The following is a 17,244-nucleotide window of genomic DNA, read 5'->3' as shown; positions in this document are numbered from 1 at the left end:
CACCTTTTCATGTGTTTGTAGCCATCTGATGTTTCTTTGGAGAAATGTCTGTTTAGTTCTTGGCCCACTTTTGATTGGGTCATTTATTTTTCTGGAATTGAGCTGCGGAGTTGCTTGTATATTTTTGAGATTAATCCTTTTTCTGTTGCTTCATTTGCTATTATTTTCTCCCAATCTGAGGGCTGTCTTTTCACCTTGCTTATAGTTTCCTTTGTTGTGCAAAAGCTTTTAAGTTTCATTAGGTCCCATTTGTTTATTTTTGCTTTTATTTCCAATATTCTGGGAGGTGGTTCATAGAGGATCTTGCTGTGATTTATGTCGGAGAGTGTTTTGCCTATGTTCTCCTCTAGGAGTTTTATAGTTTCTGGTCTTACATTTAGATCTTTAATCCATTTTTGAGTTTATTTTTGTGTATGGTGTTAGAAAGTGTTCTAGTTTCATTCTTTTACAAGTGGTTGACCAGTTTTCCCAGCACCACTTGTTAAAGAGATTGTCTTTTCTCCATTGTATATTCTTGCCTCCTTTGTCAAATATAAGGTGTCCATAGGTGTGTGGATTTATCTCTGGGCTTCCTATTTTGTTCCATTGATCTATATTTCTGTCTTTGTGCCAGTACCATACTGTCTTGATGACTATAGCTTTTTAGTATAGTCTGAAGTCAGGCAGGTTGATTTCTCCAGTTCCATTCTTCTTTCTCAAGATTGCTTTGGCTATTCGGGGTGTTTTGTATTTCCATACAAATTGTGAGATTATTTGGTCTAAGTTCTGTTGAAAAATACCGTTGGTAGTTGATTAGGGATGCATGATCTATAGATTGCTTTTGGGTAGAATAGCCATTTTGACAATACTGATTCTTCCAATCATGAACACGGTATGTTTCTCCATCTGTTTGTGTCCTCTTTGATTTCTTTCATCAGTGTTTTATAGTTTTCCATGTATAGGTCTTTTGTTTCTTTAGGTAGATATACTCCTAAGTATTTTATTCTTTTTGTTGCAATGGTGAATGGTATTGTTTCCTTAATTTCTCTTTCTGTTTTCTCATTGTTAGTGTATAGGAATGCAAGGGATTTCTGTGTGTTAATTTTATATCCTGCAACTTTACTATATTCATTGATTAGTTCTAGTAATTTTCTCGTAGAGTCTTTAGGGTTTTCTATGTAGAGGATCATGTCATCTGCAAACAGTGAGAGTTTCACTTCTTCTTTTCTTATCTGGATTCCTTTTACTTCTTTTTCTGCTCTGATTGCTGATGGCCAAAACTTCCAACACTATGTTGAACAGTAGTGGTGAGAGTGGGCCCACCCTTGTCTTGTTCCTGATTTCAGGGGAAAATGCTTTCAATTTTTCACCATTGAGGGTGATGCTTGCTGTGGGTTTGTCATATATAGCTTTTATTATGTTGAGGTATGTTCCTTCTATTCCTGGTTTTTGGAGAGTTTTAATCATAAATGAGTGTTGAATTTTGTCAAAGGCTTTCTCTGCATCTATTGAGATAATCATATGATTTTTATCTTTCAATTTGTTAATGTGGTGTATTACATTGATTGATTTGCGGATATTGAAGAATCCTTGCATTCCTGGGATAAAGCCCACTTGGTCGTGGTGTATGATTTTTTTTTTATGTTGTTGGATTCTGTTTGCTAGAATTTTGTTAAGGATTTTTGCATCTATGTTCATCAGTGATATTGGCCTGTAGTTTTCTTTTTTTGTGGCATCTTTGTCAGGTTTTGGAATTAGGTGTATGGTTGGCTCATAAATTGAGTTTGGAAGTTTACCTTCTCTGCAATTTTCTGGAAGAGTATTGAGTAAGGTAGGTGTAGCTCTCTCTAAAATTTTTGGTAGAATTCAGCTGTGAAGCCATCTGGTCCTGGGCTTTTGTTTGCTGGAAGATTTTTGATTACAGTTTCGATTTCCTTGCCTGTGATGGGTCTGTTAAGATCTTCTATTTCTTCCTGGTTCAGTTTTGGAAAGTTATACTTTTCTAAGAATTTGTCCATTTCATCCAAGTTGTCCATTTTATTGGCATAGAGCTGCTGGTAGTAGTCTCTTATGATCCTTTGTATTTCAGTGTTGTCTGTTGTGATCTCTCCATTTTCTTTTCTAATTTTGTTAATTTGGTTTTTCTCTCTTTGTTTCTTAATGAGTCTTGCTAATGGTTTGTCAATTTTGTAAAAAAAAAAAAAAAACCAGCTTTTAGCTTTGTTGATTTTTGCTATGGTCTCTTTAGTTTCTTTTGCATTTATTTCTGCCCTGATTTTTAAGATTTCTTTCCTTCTGCTAACTCTGGGGTTCTTCATTTCTTCCTTCTCTAGTTGCTTTAGGTGTAGAGTTAGGTTATTTATTTGGCTTTTTTCTTGTTTCTTGATGTAAGCCTGTAATGCTATGAACCTTCCCCTTAGCACTGCTTTTACAGTGTCCCATAGGTTTTGGGTTGTTGTGTTTTCATTTTCATCCATTTCTATACATATTTTGATTTCTTTTTTGATTTCTTCTATGATTTGTTGGTTATTCAGAAGTGTGTTATTTAGCCTCCATGTGTTTGAATTTTTAACAATTTTTTTCCTGTAATTGAGATCTAATCTTACTGCACTGTGGTCAGAAAAGATGACTGGAATGATTTCAATTTTTTTGAATTTTTCAAGACTAGATTTATGGCCCAGGATGTGATCTATTCTGGAGAAGGTTCCGTGTGCACTTGAGAAAAAGGTGAAGTTGCTTGTTTTGGGGTGAAATGTCCTATAGATATCAATTAGGTCTAGCTGGTCCATTGTGTCATTTAAAGTTTGTGTTGCCTTGTTAATTTTCTGTTTAGTTGATCTATCCATAGTTGTGAGTGGGGTATTAAAGTCTCCCACTATTATTGTGTTACTATTAATTTCCTCTTTCATACTCGTTAGTGTTTGCCGTACATATTGCGGTGCTCCTATGTTGGGTGCATATATATTTATAATTGTTATATCTTCTTCTTGGATTGATCCTTTGATCATTATGTAGTGTCCTTCTTTGTCTCTTTTCACAGCTTTTATTTGAAAGTCTATTTTATCTGATATGAGTATTGCGACTCCTGCTTTCTTTTGGTCTCCGTTTGCATGAAATATTTTTTTCCAGCCCTTCACTTTTAGTCTGTATGTGTCTCTTGTTTTGAGGTGGGTCTCTTGTAGACAGCATATATGGGGGTCTTGTTTTTGTATCCATTCAGCCAATCTTTGTCTTTTGGTTGGGGCATTCAACCCATTTACATTTAATGTAATTATTGATAGGTGTGGTCCCGTTGCCATTTACTTTGTTGTTTGAGTTCACATTTATACAACCTTTCTGTGTTTCCTGTCTAGAGAAGATCCTTTAGCATTTGTTGAAGAGCTGGTTTGGTGGTGCTGAATTCTCTCAGCTTTTGCTTGTCTGTAAAGCTTTTGAATTCTCCTTCATATCTGAATGAGATCCTTGCTGTATACAGTAATCTAGGTTGTAGGTTATTCTCTTTCATTACTTTCAGTACGTCCTGCCATTCCCTTCTGGCCTGGAGGGTTTCTATTGATAGATCAGCTGTTATCCTTATGGGAATCCCTTTGTGTGTTATTTGTTGTTTTTCCCTTGCTGCCTTTAATATTTGTTCTTTGTGTTTTATCTTTGTTAATTTGATTAATATCGTGTCTTGGGGTTTCGCCTTGTGGTTATCCTGTTTGGACTCTCTGGTTTCTTTGATGGACTTGAGTGCGCTATTTCCTTCCCATGTTTAGGGAAGTTTTCAGCGAATTATTCTCCTCGAGATATTATAATTTCTCATGGCCTTTTCTTTTTTCGTCTTCTTCTTCTGGAACTCCTAATGATTCGAATGTTGGGGCGTTTCACAGTGTCCCAGAGGTCCCTGAGGTTGTCCTCATTTCTTTTGATCCTTTTTTCTTTTTTCCTCTCTGCTTCATTTATTTCCACCATTTTATCTTCTACCTCACTTATCCTATCTTCTGCCTCCGTTATTCTACTCTTGGTTCCCTCCAAAGTGTTTTTGATCTCATTCATTGCATTATTCATTTTTAATTGACTCTTTTTTATTTCTTCTAGGTCTTATTAAACAATTCTTGTATCTTTTCAATCTTTGTCTCCAGGCTATTTATCTGTAACTCCATTTTGTTTTCAAGATTTTGGATCATTTTTATTATCATTATTCTAAATTCTTTTTCAGGTAGATTCCCTATCTCCTCCTCTTTTGTTTGACTTGGTGGGCATTTTTCATGTTCCTTTACCTGTTGGGTATTTCTTTGCCTTTTCATCTTGTTTAGATTGCTGTGTCTGGAGTGGACTTTCTGTATTCTGGAGGTCTGTGGTTCCTTTTTATTGTGGAGGATTTACCCAGTGGGTGGGGTTAGACGATTGGCTTGTCAAGGTTTCCCGGTTAGGGAAGCTTGCGTCAGTGTACTGGTGCGTGGAACTTGATTTCTTCTTTTTGGAGAGCAATGGAGTGCCCAGTAATAAGTTTTGAGATGGGTCTATGTGTTAGGTGTCACCTTGGGCAGCCTGTATGTTGACATTCGGGGCTATGTTCCTGTGTTGCTGGAGAATTTGCGTGGTATGTCTTGCTCTAAAACTTACTGGCTCTTGGGTGGTGGTTGGTTTCAGTGTAGGTATGGAGGCTTTTGGAAGGTCATTTATTGCTTAAAGTTCCATGTAGTCAGGAGTTTTCTGGTGTTCTCAGGTTTTGGGCTTAAGTTTCCTGCCTCTGGATTTCAGTTTTATTCTTCCTGTAGTCTCAGGACTTCTCCAACTATACAGCACTGATAATAAAACTTCTAGGTTAATGGCGAAAAGATTCTCCCCTGTTAGGGACACCCAGAGAGGTTCACAGAGTTACATGAACAGGAGAAAAGGGAGGAGGGAGATAGAGATGAGCAGGAGGAGAAAAAGGGGGACTCAAGAGGAGAGAGACAGATCTACGCAGCTGTCTGTTCCCAGAGTGTTCTCCGTATCTCAGACACCTACAAGGATTCACAGAATTGGATTGGGAAGAGAAGGGGAAAGGAGGAAATAGAGGTGTTCTGAGGTAGAAAACAGAGAGTCAAGATTGGGAGAGAATAATCTTCGGTTTAAAGATAGGGCTTCTCTTTTTTTTTTTTTGGTAAGGTTATAGTGTAGTGAAAATGAAAATGAAGAGTAGTAGAGGAGTACTAGAGGACTTTAAAAGAAATAAGAGAAAAAGAAAAATAGAAAATAAAAGAGAAAACGGAAAGAAAAAAAAGAAGAAAAAAGAAAAAAAAGAAAAAGAAAAAAAAGAAAGAACAAACAAAAAAAAAGAAAAAAAAAAAATTTTTTTTTTTTCCCCCTAATTAAAAAAATCGTAAAAATCTATGTAAATGAAAGTTAAGGAGTAATGGGGGAGTAATAGGGAATTTTAAAGGAAAATAAAAGAGAAAAAATAAAAAAGAAAAAATATAAAAAGAAAAAAAAAATTTTTTTTTTTCCTTACTTAGAAAAAAAAAAGTAAAAATATATCTAGGAGTTTCTCTGGAGCTGCTGCGGTCAGTGTGGGTTCGGCTCAGTTTCAGATAGCTCCTCGTTCCAGCTTACACTTCTCGATATCTACAGGGCCCTTCCAGTGAAGTCGGTGTTTTCTAGAGGGATTTTAATCTGTTGCACCAGTCCCTTCTGAAGCGGTTCCCTTTGTTTATTTGGCTTCTGTTTGCCGGTCTCTTCAGACCCTCATTTCCGCCCTGACACAGGCGGGCGGAGGTGGACTCTTATTCAGTAGCTAGTTCCGTTGCGCTGCTGGGAGGGGCTGACGCTGCGGGGAGGGGCTGGCGCTGCGGGGCGGGGCTGACGCTGCGGGGAGGGGCTGGCCCTGCGGGGGCGGGCTGGCGCTGCCGGGAGGGGCTGACGCTGCTTTCTCCGTCTGCGCTGCTCAGGCTCCCGGCTGTTCTATATGGAGCGCGCCCCGCGCTGCGCTAGGTTCCAGCCCTCGGGTGTTACACAAAAGCGCGGAAGGAAAAGCTGCGCCTGCTCTCTGTGCCTTCCCCGTCAGAGCGGTCCAGGCAGCGAGGGGCTTGATGGGCGCACTATCCCCAGGTGTGGCGCACTCACTCCCTTCCGCGGACCCAGTCTCAGTTTCCGCTGGCGCCAGTCGGGTGCGCGCGCCTTCCGCCCTCTGCGTCCCCAGCCCCAGTCCCCGCCCGCGCCGGTCGGGTGCCTGCGCCCTGTGTCTCGCCGCGACCTTCCCCTCCCCCCTGCCTCCTGCCTCCGGCGGGGCTGGGCCGGTCCGCAGCCTGCGAGCTCTTCTCTGGGACTTTCTCCGTCCCTTTGTTCTGCGAACGGCCGGCAGTGTGTTCGGCCGGTTAATTTACTCTCTCTCTTTTGGTCTCCCACAGTTCAAGTTGGCACCTCACAGAAGCTCCCTCCGATTGTCCTCAGGGCACTCAGGCCCGGACCCTAGCCCAAGCAAGGCCGCCTAAGACTCCCTTCCCGGGACGGGTCTCCGTCCTTAGCTCTTTTGTCTCACTTTTTATCCTTTATATTTTGTCCTACCTCCTTTCGAAGACAATGGTCTGCTTTTCTGGGCGCCTGATGACCTCAGCTAGCGATCAGAAGTTGTTTTGTGAGGTTTGCTCTGCATTCAGTTATTCTTTTGATGAATTTGTAGGAGAGAAAGTGGTCTCCCCGTCCTACTCCTCCGCCATCTTGGCTCCTCCTCCTCCTTCCTTTTCAAAATCTCCTTCCCGGGCTTCCTCTCCATGGATGTGTGCTTAGTCACTTCAGCGTGTCCAACTCTTTGCCTATGGACCACAGCCCGCCAGGCTCCTCTGTCCATGGGATTCTCCAGGCAAGACTATGGAGTGGGTTGCCCTGCCCTCCTCCAGGGGACTCTTCCTTATTCAGGGACTGAACCCACATCTCTTAGGTCTCCTGCATTGGCAGACAGGTTCTTTTCCATTACTGCCACCTGGGAAGCCGTTTGTCCTTCTAGAGTTATCTGAACATCATTTCAGCTTTGTCTTTAAGATTGCGGTCACCAGTTTGTGGTTATACAGTCTCCAGGAAAGAACGCCTTTCTGCTGGATGAAGAGAGGGTCTGGACATGGAAGTGGCCGCAGGGCAGTGTGGCTCCTCTGGGGTCCTGGTGTGGACGAAGGGACTCTGCACTCTCCCTTCTTTTCCCACCAGGGACACACCCCAGCCCTCTCCGGCTCCAGAGCCTGCTGCGGGCCCTTCTGACCTGTGTGAACCCTGACCCCTTCTCCTCAGATGCTGAAGACAGGCAGCTCTGGAGAGGCCGTCATCTATTCACCCAACCATCACACCTTTGTCCAGAGTGACGCCATCCAACAGAACTTTCTGTGATGCTAAAAGCATTCTATTCTGCCCTATGTACCGTGGTAACCACCAGCCACACGTGGCCAGGGAGCACTTGAAATATGTATAGTGCAATTGAAAAACTGTAATTTAAATTTTATTCTATCATGTCGGTATGTATGTAAGTCGCTCAGTCATGTCTGTTTTTTGCGATCCCATGGACTGTAGCCCGCCAGCTCCTCTGTCCATGGAATTCTCCGGGCAAGAATACTGGAGTGGGTTGCCATTCCCTTCTCTGGGGAATCTTCCTGACCCAGGGATCGAACCTGAATCTCCCGCATTGTAGGCAGATTCTTTACCGTTTGAGCCACCAGGGAAGCCCCGTCATGTTAGATTTTCATGTAAATAGCTACTTGGCTGTTGCTGTGATGCGGCAGTGCGGGTCTGGGTTCTGTGCTGGTAGCCGGGACTCTGATCGCTCTCTCCCCAGGGCCAGGAGCTCCCAGGCTGGGGAGAGGCATGGTCAACAGCCAATACTGAGTGCTCGGATGGAAGCCAGCCTGGGGCCCATGGGAGCCGGTGGGCAAACTCACCGTAGGTGCTAGCGGGCAGCTAGACTGTCAGGAAGGGAACAGAAACTGCAAAGATCTTGGGGTTGACAGACCTGTGCTGTCCTTGCCAGGAAGAATTTGCAAAGATCTGGAAGGAATCGGTGAGGAAACAGGGTTGGTTCATGGGAACCTCCATGAGTGGAATGTAAGGGTTGGGGTTTTTACCTGGAGATCATGGAAGGGTGTATATGTGAGAGAGGAAGAGAGAGAACTTTAGGGTTGTTCGAAGACAAGTAGATCTCCTGGACTTCCTTGGTAGTTGGGTTTCCCTGGTGGCTCAGATGGTAAAAAATCTGCCCACAATGAGGGAGACGTGGGTTCGATCCCTGGGTCAGGAAGATCCCCTGGAGGAGGGCATGGCCACCCATTCTGGTATTCTTGCCGGGAGAATCCCATGGACAGAGGAGCCTGGTGGGCTGAAGTCCATGGGGTTGCAAAGAGTCAGACACAACTGAGCGACTGATACACACACACAGAACTCCTCCTAGTGAGAAGGCTGGGTTCATCAGGGGGATGGGTGGAAGGTGAGATTGTGCCCCTGACTGGTGAGGAGTAGGAGTGCCCGCCCTGAGCAGATCTGGATGGTTGGGGGTCGTTAAGATGAGGGAGTGGGCAGGCGAGTGAGTGTAGAGGCAGGGGCCCTTCTCTGGGCATCTAGAGTCACACGCTGTGATTATTTCCGCCCTCCTCCCACCCTCTTCCTCATCTACAGGTTAAAAACGACAAATCACAGCTTCATGTTCTGGCTGCAGCTGGGGAAGTGATTTCACAGCCTGCTGGCATGGAGCCATTTTTTTTTCCCCCTTTGGCAATTTCCCTGTTGGAAGTTGTTAAAGGAAGTGGCAAGCGCTGGCTGGGACCAGTGCTAGCAGGGAGCGTGGGGGATGCAGAGGCTGGATTCCAGGGCTGCAGCCACGGTCCACAGGCTCCTTGAATAAGCTCTTGCTGGTGGCGTGTTCAGAATTGAAGATGCAGGCGGGTCCGGTAAGGGGTTTATGTGGTATCTCCCGCTGGACAGGTTTCTCTTCCCTCTTTCCTTGTATCCCCGTGTGTAAAGTCAGGTCTTCTCTTGGGGATGGAGAAGAAAGCTGCCTGACTTCTGCTACCATCTTGGCTTCCCACTGGCTGGGAGTGGCTGCAGCTCCCTGGGCCCCAGGAGGTAGGCCGTGTGGAGCGGGAGGCTGTGGAAGGTTAGACCAGAAGAGTGAGTGGGTATTTGACTCCTGGGTTCAGCTTTAATAGACGTGAATCCTGCCACACTCGCTCCTAGCCTCTCCTCCCGCCCTCTTCCCGTCCCTACCCTCTCCCTCTGGAAGCCCGAGTCCCCGCCATCCTGACTGCCTTGGCATCTGGGAGCATCCTTGGAATGTGGCCCACACCCTCACCCGGCCGCCGGCAGGGATCTGGGCCGGCTGTCGGTCCTACGGGCCCAGGGCTGCCTCCATACAGGAGAGTTGAGATCTAGGGCACTGATCTCGGTACCAGCTCAGCATGGCTGACAAGTGGAGCCTTGGCCAGCGGACTGGCCTGTGGGCATCACCCAGCCAGTCAGGAGAAGACCTGAAGCCAGATTTAGAAGGAAGAGGGCAAACTGTAAGGGAGCATTTTATAGACACCAGCCTCTTTAATCCCTGGGATGGGGGTTGGGGGAAACACTAGGATCCCTACTTTATAGCTGGGCAAACTGAGGCTCAGAGACGTTGAGTGACATGTTAGCGTCACACAGCAGGCGGATAACCGAGTCAGGATTCAAACTCACATTCTTGTGACTCCAAAGCCTGGCTTCCTTCCCCTGACAGATCTTTGTCCTCTGACGTCTGACCCAGAATAGCCCAGCCTGGGGGGACTACTGTATGTAGTTGCGTGGTTGAATTGATCTTTATTTCTTCCAGTCTTCCTCCGTCTCCACTCCCCTTCCTGCTCCCCCCTACCCTCTTCCTCTCTCTCAGTCTCTTTCTTTTCTCTTTTTTGCCAGCCTCCCTTTCTCCCCTTCCCCACTCTTCCTTTCTCTTCTTTCATCCCTCTATGGTTCTTCCTTTCCTCAATCTCCTTCTTTCTCTCCTTTCCAGTTGCCTGTTCGACATCTGATGATCACTTACCTTGTGGCAGGTACCCAGATTCATTACTACAGGGGATTCCTTGATGAACAAAGTGCAGTCTGCCCTGAGGGGCTTACAGGGTGGTGGGATGTACTCATTTCCAAATAACCACGGTGATGGGTCCCCAGGGAGGAAAGGATGAAACATGGCAGGATGCAGGGCAGAGGATGCCTGCTCATGTTTTCGCCTGTTGGTCCACGCATGCGCTCACCCAGTGAACACACACTTACCTCCTGTTGTGAGTCAGGTCCTGTTCTAGGCACTGCCCATGAGTTCCTGTCCTTACAAGACTTGCAGACATCACCCTCTCCGATGGATGAAGTGATTTATTTCTCTGATCGTGAGCCAAAGTGCCCTCTTTTAAGCTTTGAGTGAGGAGGTACTCCTGGTTCCTGGATATCTGAAAAATCATGAGATGACTGCTCTGCTCAGCCCATATTGGTTGGGCAGTTTTTACAGTGAGCCCATTTCCTCAATCTTTTAGATTTCTGGGCTGCCAAGTCAAAACAAAAAACAAAAAACAAAAAAAAAACCCGACGAGACTGGCAGTACCATGTTTGTAGGGACCTGGTCTCTTGTTCATTGCTCTGTCTCCAGTGCCTGGCATGTAGGAAGTGTTCTCAATGAATGACTGAAGATGAGATTATCCAAGAGTTTTGGTCTCTTCAGTCTCAGGAACTCTCTGATCTGAGCTAGTGAAAGTTGAGTTGCAGGGGTCTTGGGGGAGGTCTTTGGGGGCTGCTGAGGCCTGGGGTTCCTGAACTGCTCTTGGTTTCCATCGGCAACAGGCAGACTTGAGCAAGACCGTGTGCCTGTCGCTTCCTCTGGGGCCACTGGCTCCTGAGCTGTCGGCCTTCCTTCTCTGGGGACTGCCTCCAAGGCAAGATTGCTCTGGAACAGATCTGCCCAGCTAGATAATGGGAAATTCTGGTGTCAATACCACACTGTTCTAATTATCTTAAAGAAAAAGTCTCTTCTCTCATTGCTCTTCCTTTAAAAAAAAAAAAATCAGCATGTAAGTTTCAGTGGCTCCTGCTTCCAGCTCTGTGCCTTTGAGCAGGCAGCAAGATTAGAAAGCAAGATTGCTTAAGGGCATGACCCCTGGAATTAGACAGCCTAGCCGTGGTGCTGGGAGGCAGACACAAGCTTCACTTTGCCACTTGCCAATGGTGTAATCTTGGATCTTACCTTTCTGAGCCTGTTACTAGTCTGTCGGCTGCTCTAACTAGAAACTGAGGAGTCATTTCTGATTCCTTCTGCTTCCTCCACCTTGACATTCAGTTGACTAGCAAATCCTACTAGCTCTATTTCCAAATATATATCCCCAATCCATCTATGTCTCTTTTTCACCATGGCCACCTCCCTAGTCCTAGCTACTTCCTGGACTTGTGCATTAACACCTGCATTGCTGTTTGTATCAGTCTTGCCCTTCCCTCCCTTTCATTGTTCGCGAGGCAAGAGTGATTTTTCTTTGTCGTCTTTTTGTTGTTGTTGTTCAGTCACTAAGTCATGTCTGATTCTTTGTGACCCCATGGACTGCAACACGCCAGGCTCCTCTGTCCTTCACTATCTCCCGGAGTTTGCTCAAATTCATGTCCATTGAGTCGGTGATGCTATTTATCTGTCTCATCCACTTCTACTTTTGCCTTCAATCTTTCCCAGCATCGAGGTCTTTTTTCAGTGAGTCGACTCTTTGCATCAGTTGGCCAAAGTATTAGAGCTTCAGCTTTAGCATCAGTCCTTCCCATAAATAGTCAGGGTTGATTTCCTTTAGGATTGACTGGTTTGATCGCTTTGCTGTCCAAGGGACTCTCAAGAGTCTTCTCCAGCACCACAATTCGAAAGTGTTACTTCTTTGAGGCTCAGCCTTCTTTATGATCCAACTCTCATATCCATACACGACTACTGGAAAAACCATAGCTTTGACTATACGGACCTTTGTCTTCTTTTTAAAATATTTGTTTATTTATTATTCGGCTGTGTTGGGTCTGGAACATGCATGCTCTTCACTGCAGAGCTCAGGCTTCTCTCTAGTTGGGGTGCACGGGCTCACCACCTTGAGTTGTGTTGCATCTTGAGGGCTTAGTTTCCCTGTGGCATTTGAGATCTTAGTTCCCCAACCAGGGATCAAACCTATGTCCTTTGCATTGGAAGGCGGAGTCTTAACCACTGGACCATCAGGGAATTCCCACGTGATTCTTCTTAAAGCCTCAATCTGACCCCCTCACTTTTCGGAGTACGGTGCTTCACTGGTGTCTTGTTGCACTCAGCATACAATCCAGACCCCTCACCATGACCTTCAAGGCTCTGGAGTATTGGCATCTGCCTCCTTCTGTGTCTCCTCCTGCCCCTTCTCACCCTTCCCCTCATGTTAGGACAGGTCAGGTTGTTTCCTGTCGTAGCCCGGGGCCTCTGTGTATTCTGTTTCCTCTGTTTGGAAGTTTCTACACTGTCATGGCTAGCACCTTCTCGTCCTCTGATGGGAGCTTAGAAGTCAGCTCTTCAGAGAAGCTATCCCGTCTAAAATTAGATGCACACGCCCCCCACCCCCATAGCCACCACTGTCTCAGTATGCTATTTCCTTTTGGCACTTATTCATCAATCTCGATTACGTATTTTAGTTATTTTTGAATTTGTTTTTTTTATTGTTTCTTGATAGAATATAAGCTCCCTAAGGAAAGAGACTATATATTTTGTTCGCTGCTGTATCCTCTGTGCTGAGTAAGGTGCCTGGCCCACCCTTGCTATACAGTAGTTGTCTGTTGATTATGGGTGGATGGATGGATGGATAAATAAGTGGAGAATGACATGGTACCAGGGCACATAGTAAACCCTTACTAAGTAAAAGCTATTATGTTCTCCTACAACTAGTTAAAACTTTTCTGTAGCCAAGTTCCAATACAAGTTGGCTTAAAGAAAACAGTCTTTTATCAGCTTAGGTAATAAAAGTCCAGGGAAGTCTGGATGCAGAAGCCCAGATGATGCCTTTAGAGCACACTTCTCAGACAGGCCCACTCCACGTGGCAGGCTTGAAAGGCACCAGGACCTATGCCTCACTTTTTTTCAGCAGAGTTAGCAGTATTGCCTATTAAGAGCTTCTTACCCTAGAACTGTGGGTGAAAAATCCCAGGGAAGGCTCTGATTGGCTTGGCTTTAGTCATGTGCTCACATCAGAACCAATCACAGAGCTTGTAAGACAGAGAACTCCCATTGGCCAAAATTAGGCCATAGGTTCAGCCCTTTGGCCGAAAGATGGTGAGCTGAAGGATCAAGGCCATCTGCACTTGGAAAATGTGTCTTGGAGGAAAGACTACCCTGCTGACAGAAGAAGCATGCACAAGCACGCACTCACTCCCAACTGTTGCTACTGCAGCTCCCCGCTCTCACCCTCACCAGGGCTCTCCATGGAGCTGGGTCACCTGGCTTTCCCCTGGGGGTGTCTCGGGGTGTCATTGTGCCAGCTTTTCCCAACAGTGAGCAGAACTCCTTTGTTGGTATAGGAGATGAAGTGCCTCAGGCTCAGAGATGGGTCATCAAAGACCTAGACCCTGGCAGGGGGTCCTCAGAGATCTTATATCTAGGATGTAATAGGTGAGCCTATTCCTCAGTTTTTAAAAAATTAATATTTATTTTTGGCTGTGCTGGCCTTCATCCCTTTGTGTGGGCTTCCTCTAGTTGCAGTGAGTGGGGGCTACACCTCACCGGGGTGTGAGAGCTTCTCATTGCAGTGGCCTCTCTTGTTTTGGAGTCCAGGCTCCAAGCATGTGGGCTTCAGTAGTTGCGGCACACATGCTTAGTTGCTCCGTTACCAGGGAAGTCCCAGTTTTTATTTTTAATAACACCTCATTTTCTTCACTGTGAAAACAAAAAGTATTTATTTTAGAAAGTATACAAAAGCAAAGAAAATGGGTCCTCTGTAACCCTACACAGAGGTAATGATTGCTTCTTGGCTTTTCAGGGTGTTTTTTGTTTTTTTCTTAATAGCCAATAATTTACACAAATATTCCTTTTCAAAGTATGAAAAGTGTAGAAATTAAAGAAAACAATACTACTGTTTATTGACGGTTTACATCATAATCTTACAACCAAGAGGAAATGCTGGAAACATTTTGATACATTTCCTTCCAGTTGGCCTTCTTTGTTGGTTGATCTTTCTTTTCTTTTTTAATGTCATCTATTCGTGAATTTATACTATGATTGTTTAGCAAGTGTTGCCAGTGTGCCTGGCACTGAGCTGTGAGCTTTATGTGGAGAGTCTCTTTCAGTTCTCCCAGTAACCTTCTGGGGAGATGTCTTTAATTCCATTCTGGCTGCTGTAACAAAAATAACATAGAGTGGGCTGGGCAGCTTATAAACAACAGAAATTTATTTCTCACCATTCTGGTGACCAGGAAGTCCAAGATCAAGGTGCCAGTAGATACGGTGTCTGGTGAGGATCCACTTCCTGGTTCATAGATGACCATTTTCTGCTGTGTCTTCGCATGATGGGAGGAACCAGGCAGCTCTCCGGTGTTTTTTATAAGGGCACTAATCCCAAACTGAGGGCTGCACACTCATGACGTCTCAAAGACCCTGCTGATACTGTCACACTGGGATTAGGTTTCCACATATTAATTTTGGGGAGAACATGTGTTTAGTCTGTAGCAAGAGGCAATGCTTTTATCCCCAAAGTAGGATAGAGAGAGGCTTCCCTGGTGGCTCAGATGGTAAAGAATCTGCCTGCAGTGCGGGAGACCCGGGTTCAATCCCTGGGTCAGAGAGATCTTCTGGAGAAGGGAATGACAATCCACTCCAGTATTCGTGGCTGGGAAATCCCATGGACAGAGGAGCCTGGTGGGCTATACAGTCCATTGGGTCGCAAAGAGTTGGACAGAACTGAGTGACTGACACTTCCATACGACAGAGACAGAGAAACTGACAGTGTCACTTATCCCAGGTCACTTAGACGGTAAGTGGAGGAGCCAGGATTCATTTCCGGGAAGTCTGGCTCAAAAGCCAAGGTCACAACACACACACAGACACACAACACACACACTTTATATTCTCATGGATAGGCCCATGTTGTATATTTCCTCTGTGGTCCTGAACATCTCTTCTTTTTAAAAACTTCATTTTAAAAGTAACATTTTGTAAATCTAATGACACATGTTTATCATAAGAAAATTTGAAGACACACAGAAGCCCAAAAAAGAAAAAAAAAAAAAAATCCCCCCACAACCCCACCAGCCACTGTTTGCCAACCATATAACTTTAGACCTTTTTTCCCCCATCTACACATAGTCAAGTGCATCCTTTTTGGCATACAGTTCTGAGTTTTGATAGCTGGTAGCTCTTCCCACTGGTGTCTAAACCACCCAGCCCCAGATCTGTGAGAACCGCAGAGGCAGTGGGAGCAGTCGGAGTTCATGCAGGGGTGGGGGTTCCCCAGATGATTCACTGGAAGAGGGGGGATGATCATGCTCCTTGTTGGCTCAAGTCTGAATCTTTGGAGGAGGGCCGGGAGGCAGGGAACACCTCTCTGTCTGTGGCTGGTATCCTAGGTACCCTAGGTGCCTGGCCCCCTGCCCGACACCCGGCCCCCTGCAGCGAGGCTGGCTGGAACCTGTGTGTCTTACACCCAGCACCTGCTCCGGGAGCTATGTGCTGACTCCCCAGCGCCCGGGCACAGACTATTTTTGGCTGCAGTGACTGTTCACTACAGTCATGAAAACAGAAACTCTTCTCCCTACCTTGTCCTTCCCTGGGACAGCACACCAGGGGCCGGGGCTGCCGGGGACCCTGGGCTCGGGCCCCTCGTCATGCACTGCCTGTGGAGCTGGGTGCCGGCCAAGGCTACGCGGGGCTCAGGGACCCCGCCTCCCGTGGTGCTGCGCGAGGCCCGGAGCCTGGACCAGCCCGGGCCGAAGGGTGGCGAGGTAGGCACTGGGGTCTGGGATCAAGTGGCCTTTCCATGAGAGCCTGGAAGGGAGTGTGTTTGGCTGGGCCCCAGGTCCTCGCTTTGCCGTCTTATAGAACACATCAGGAAAAACGAGCATATTGGGGTAGAATGTGCCTTCCATTTCATAGCATTTCATTCGCTTTCTTTTTTACAGTGAAGTGGCTGGTGGGGACCCATTGGGATCTTACTGAAATAGATTTTTCCCCGTTCTCCTGGTGAACGGTTTGGGGCCCAATTGTGCTTTTGGTTTGAACAGGGCACACACTTGTTTTGAGCCAGCTTCTTCCTCTGGGAGCTTAGGAAACCAGAGTTATATGGGCAGGCCCAGCCCTGCCTCAGTGCTTCTGGTCAACCTGATAAGAGGAGGCCAAGCCGTGTAAAGACTGTGTGTGCTAGATTTGGAGGTACATGGATCAGGGTCCAACCCAGGCTCCATTACTTGCTTGCTGTGTCTTAGGTGAGTAACCTAATCTTCCTGAACTCCACTTTCCTTCACAAGGAAGCAATTGTGCCCAGGCCACTTCACAAGTGGCTGTGGTACAAGGAGTTGTTATTTGATGATTGGACTGGTTGTGAAAAGAGGCAATGTGTCAAGAAGCTGGGTGAGAATCAACGTGCCACAGCCCTGGGTGGGTCTTAGAGCTCAGCTCAGAACCTGGGTGTTTGGCTGTAGCTGGTAATGTGGGGTTTGCTTCTTCTTTTCAAAAAGAAGAAAAATGTGTGTCACCAAAGTAGGCAGGGGTTGGGGTGGGCAAGAGCAGGGAGTTGAGGATCTCTGCTGCCCACCCACTATCTTCTGAGGCACCAAGACTTTAGGGACTTGCCAGGGTGAGGCCATGAGCCAAGAACCCCTCTGCTTCCGATTCCATGGGGCTTTGGACACATGAGGTGAGCACATAGCATGGTGTCCCTTAGGTCAGCACCTTTGGAAAAGATTCTCAGGGTAGACCTCAGGGAAGTCTTCCTCTTGGCTCAGTTTCTTAGAGGAGCTCAGAAAAGTTGGCAGGAATGAAACCTTTCTATCTGGGTAAGGAATGCCCACCAGGGGTTGGTACATCCTGGTGTTAGTCACTGGCAACGCCTTGATCCTGTTGTTCTGGGTGACCCAGATAGGTCCCCTTCCCTCTCTGGGCCTCGATTTCCTCCTCTGTAGAATGAGTATTGGAGTAGAATGTCTCTAAGGGTCCTTTGAGGGGTTCCTGCGTGGCGCTAGCAGTAAAGAACCCACCTGCCGATGCAGAAGACAAAAGGGACACGGGTTTGATCCCTGGGTCCGGAAGATCCCCTGGAGGAGGGCAATGGCAACTCACTCCAGTATTCT

At 46.1% G+C, this 17,244-nt stretch overlaps 1 protein-coding gene across 7 annotated transcripts in view; it reads left to right on the top strand.

The window, feature by feature from the left end:
• Positions 1–17,244, top strand: part of KSR1 (kinase suppressor of ras 1) — a 179,094-nt gene that overhangs the window by 107,007 nt on the left and 54,843 nt on the right. Inside the window, exon 1 of one of the 7 annotated variants that reach the window (XM_043480220.1) lies at positions 8,727–8,870. The exons of 5 other annotated variants lie outside the window; for them this stretch is intronic. In XM_043480220.1, coding sequence (XP_043336155.1) covers positions 8,856–8,870 — 15 coding nt within the window. In that variant the 5' untranslated portion in view covers positions 8,727–8,855. Of the gene's footprint in view, positions 1–8,726; positions 8,871–15,678; positions 15,901–17,244 lie in introns of those variants that run through there. One more of the 7 variants, XM_043480214.1, reaches the window with a different exon arrangement.

The sequence above is a fragment of the Cervus canadensis genome, chromosome 1 (genome assembly GCF_019320065.1).
Source record: "Cervus canadensis isolate Bull #8, Minnesota chromosome 1, ASM1932006v1, whole genome shotgun sequence".
NCBI lineage: Eukaryota > Metazoa > Chordata > Mammalia > Artiodactyla > Cervidae > Cervus > Cervus canadensis.
The sequence above is the reverse complement of the archived record's forward strand: the minus strand, read 5'-3'. Positions and strand labels throughout refer to the sequence as shown.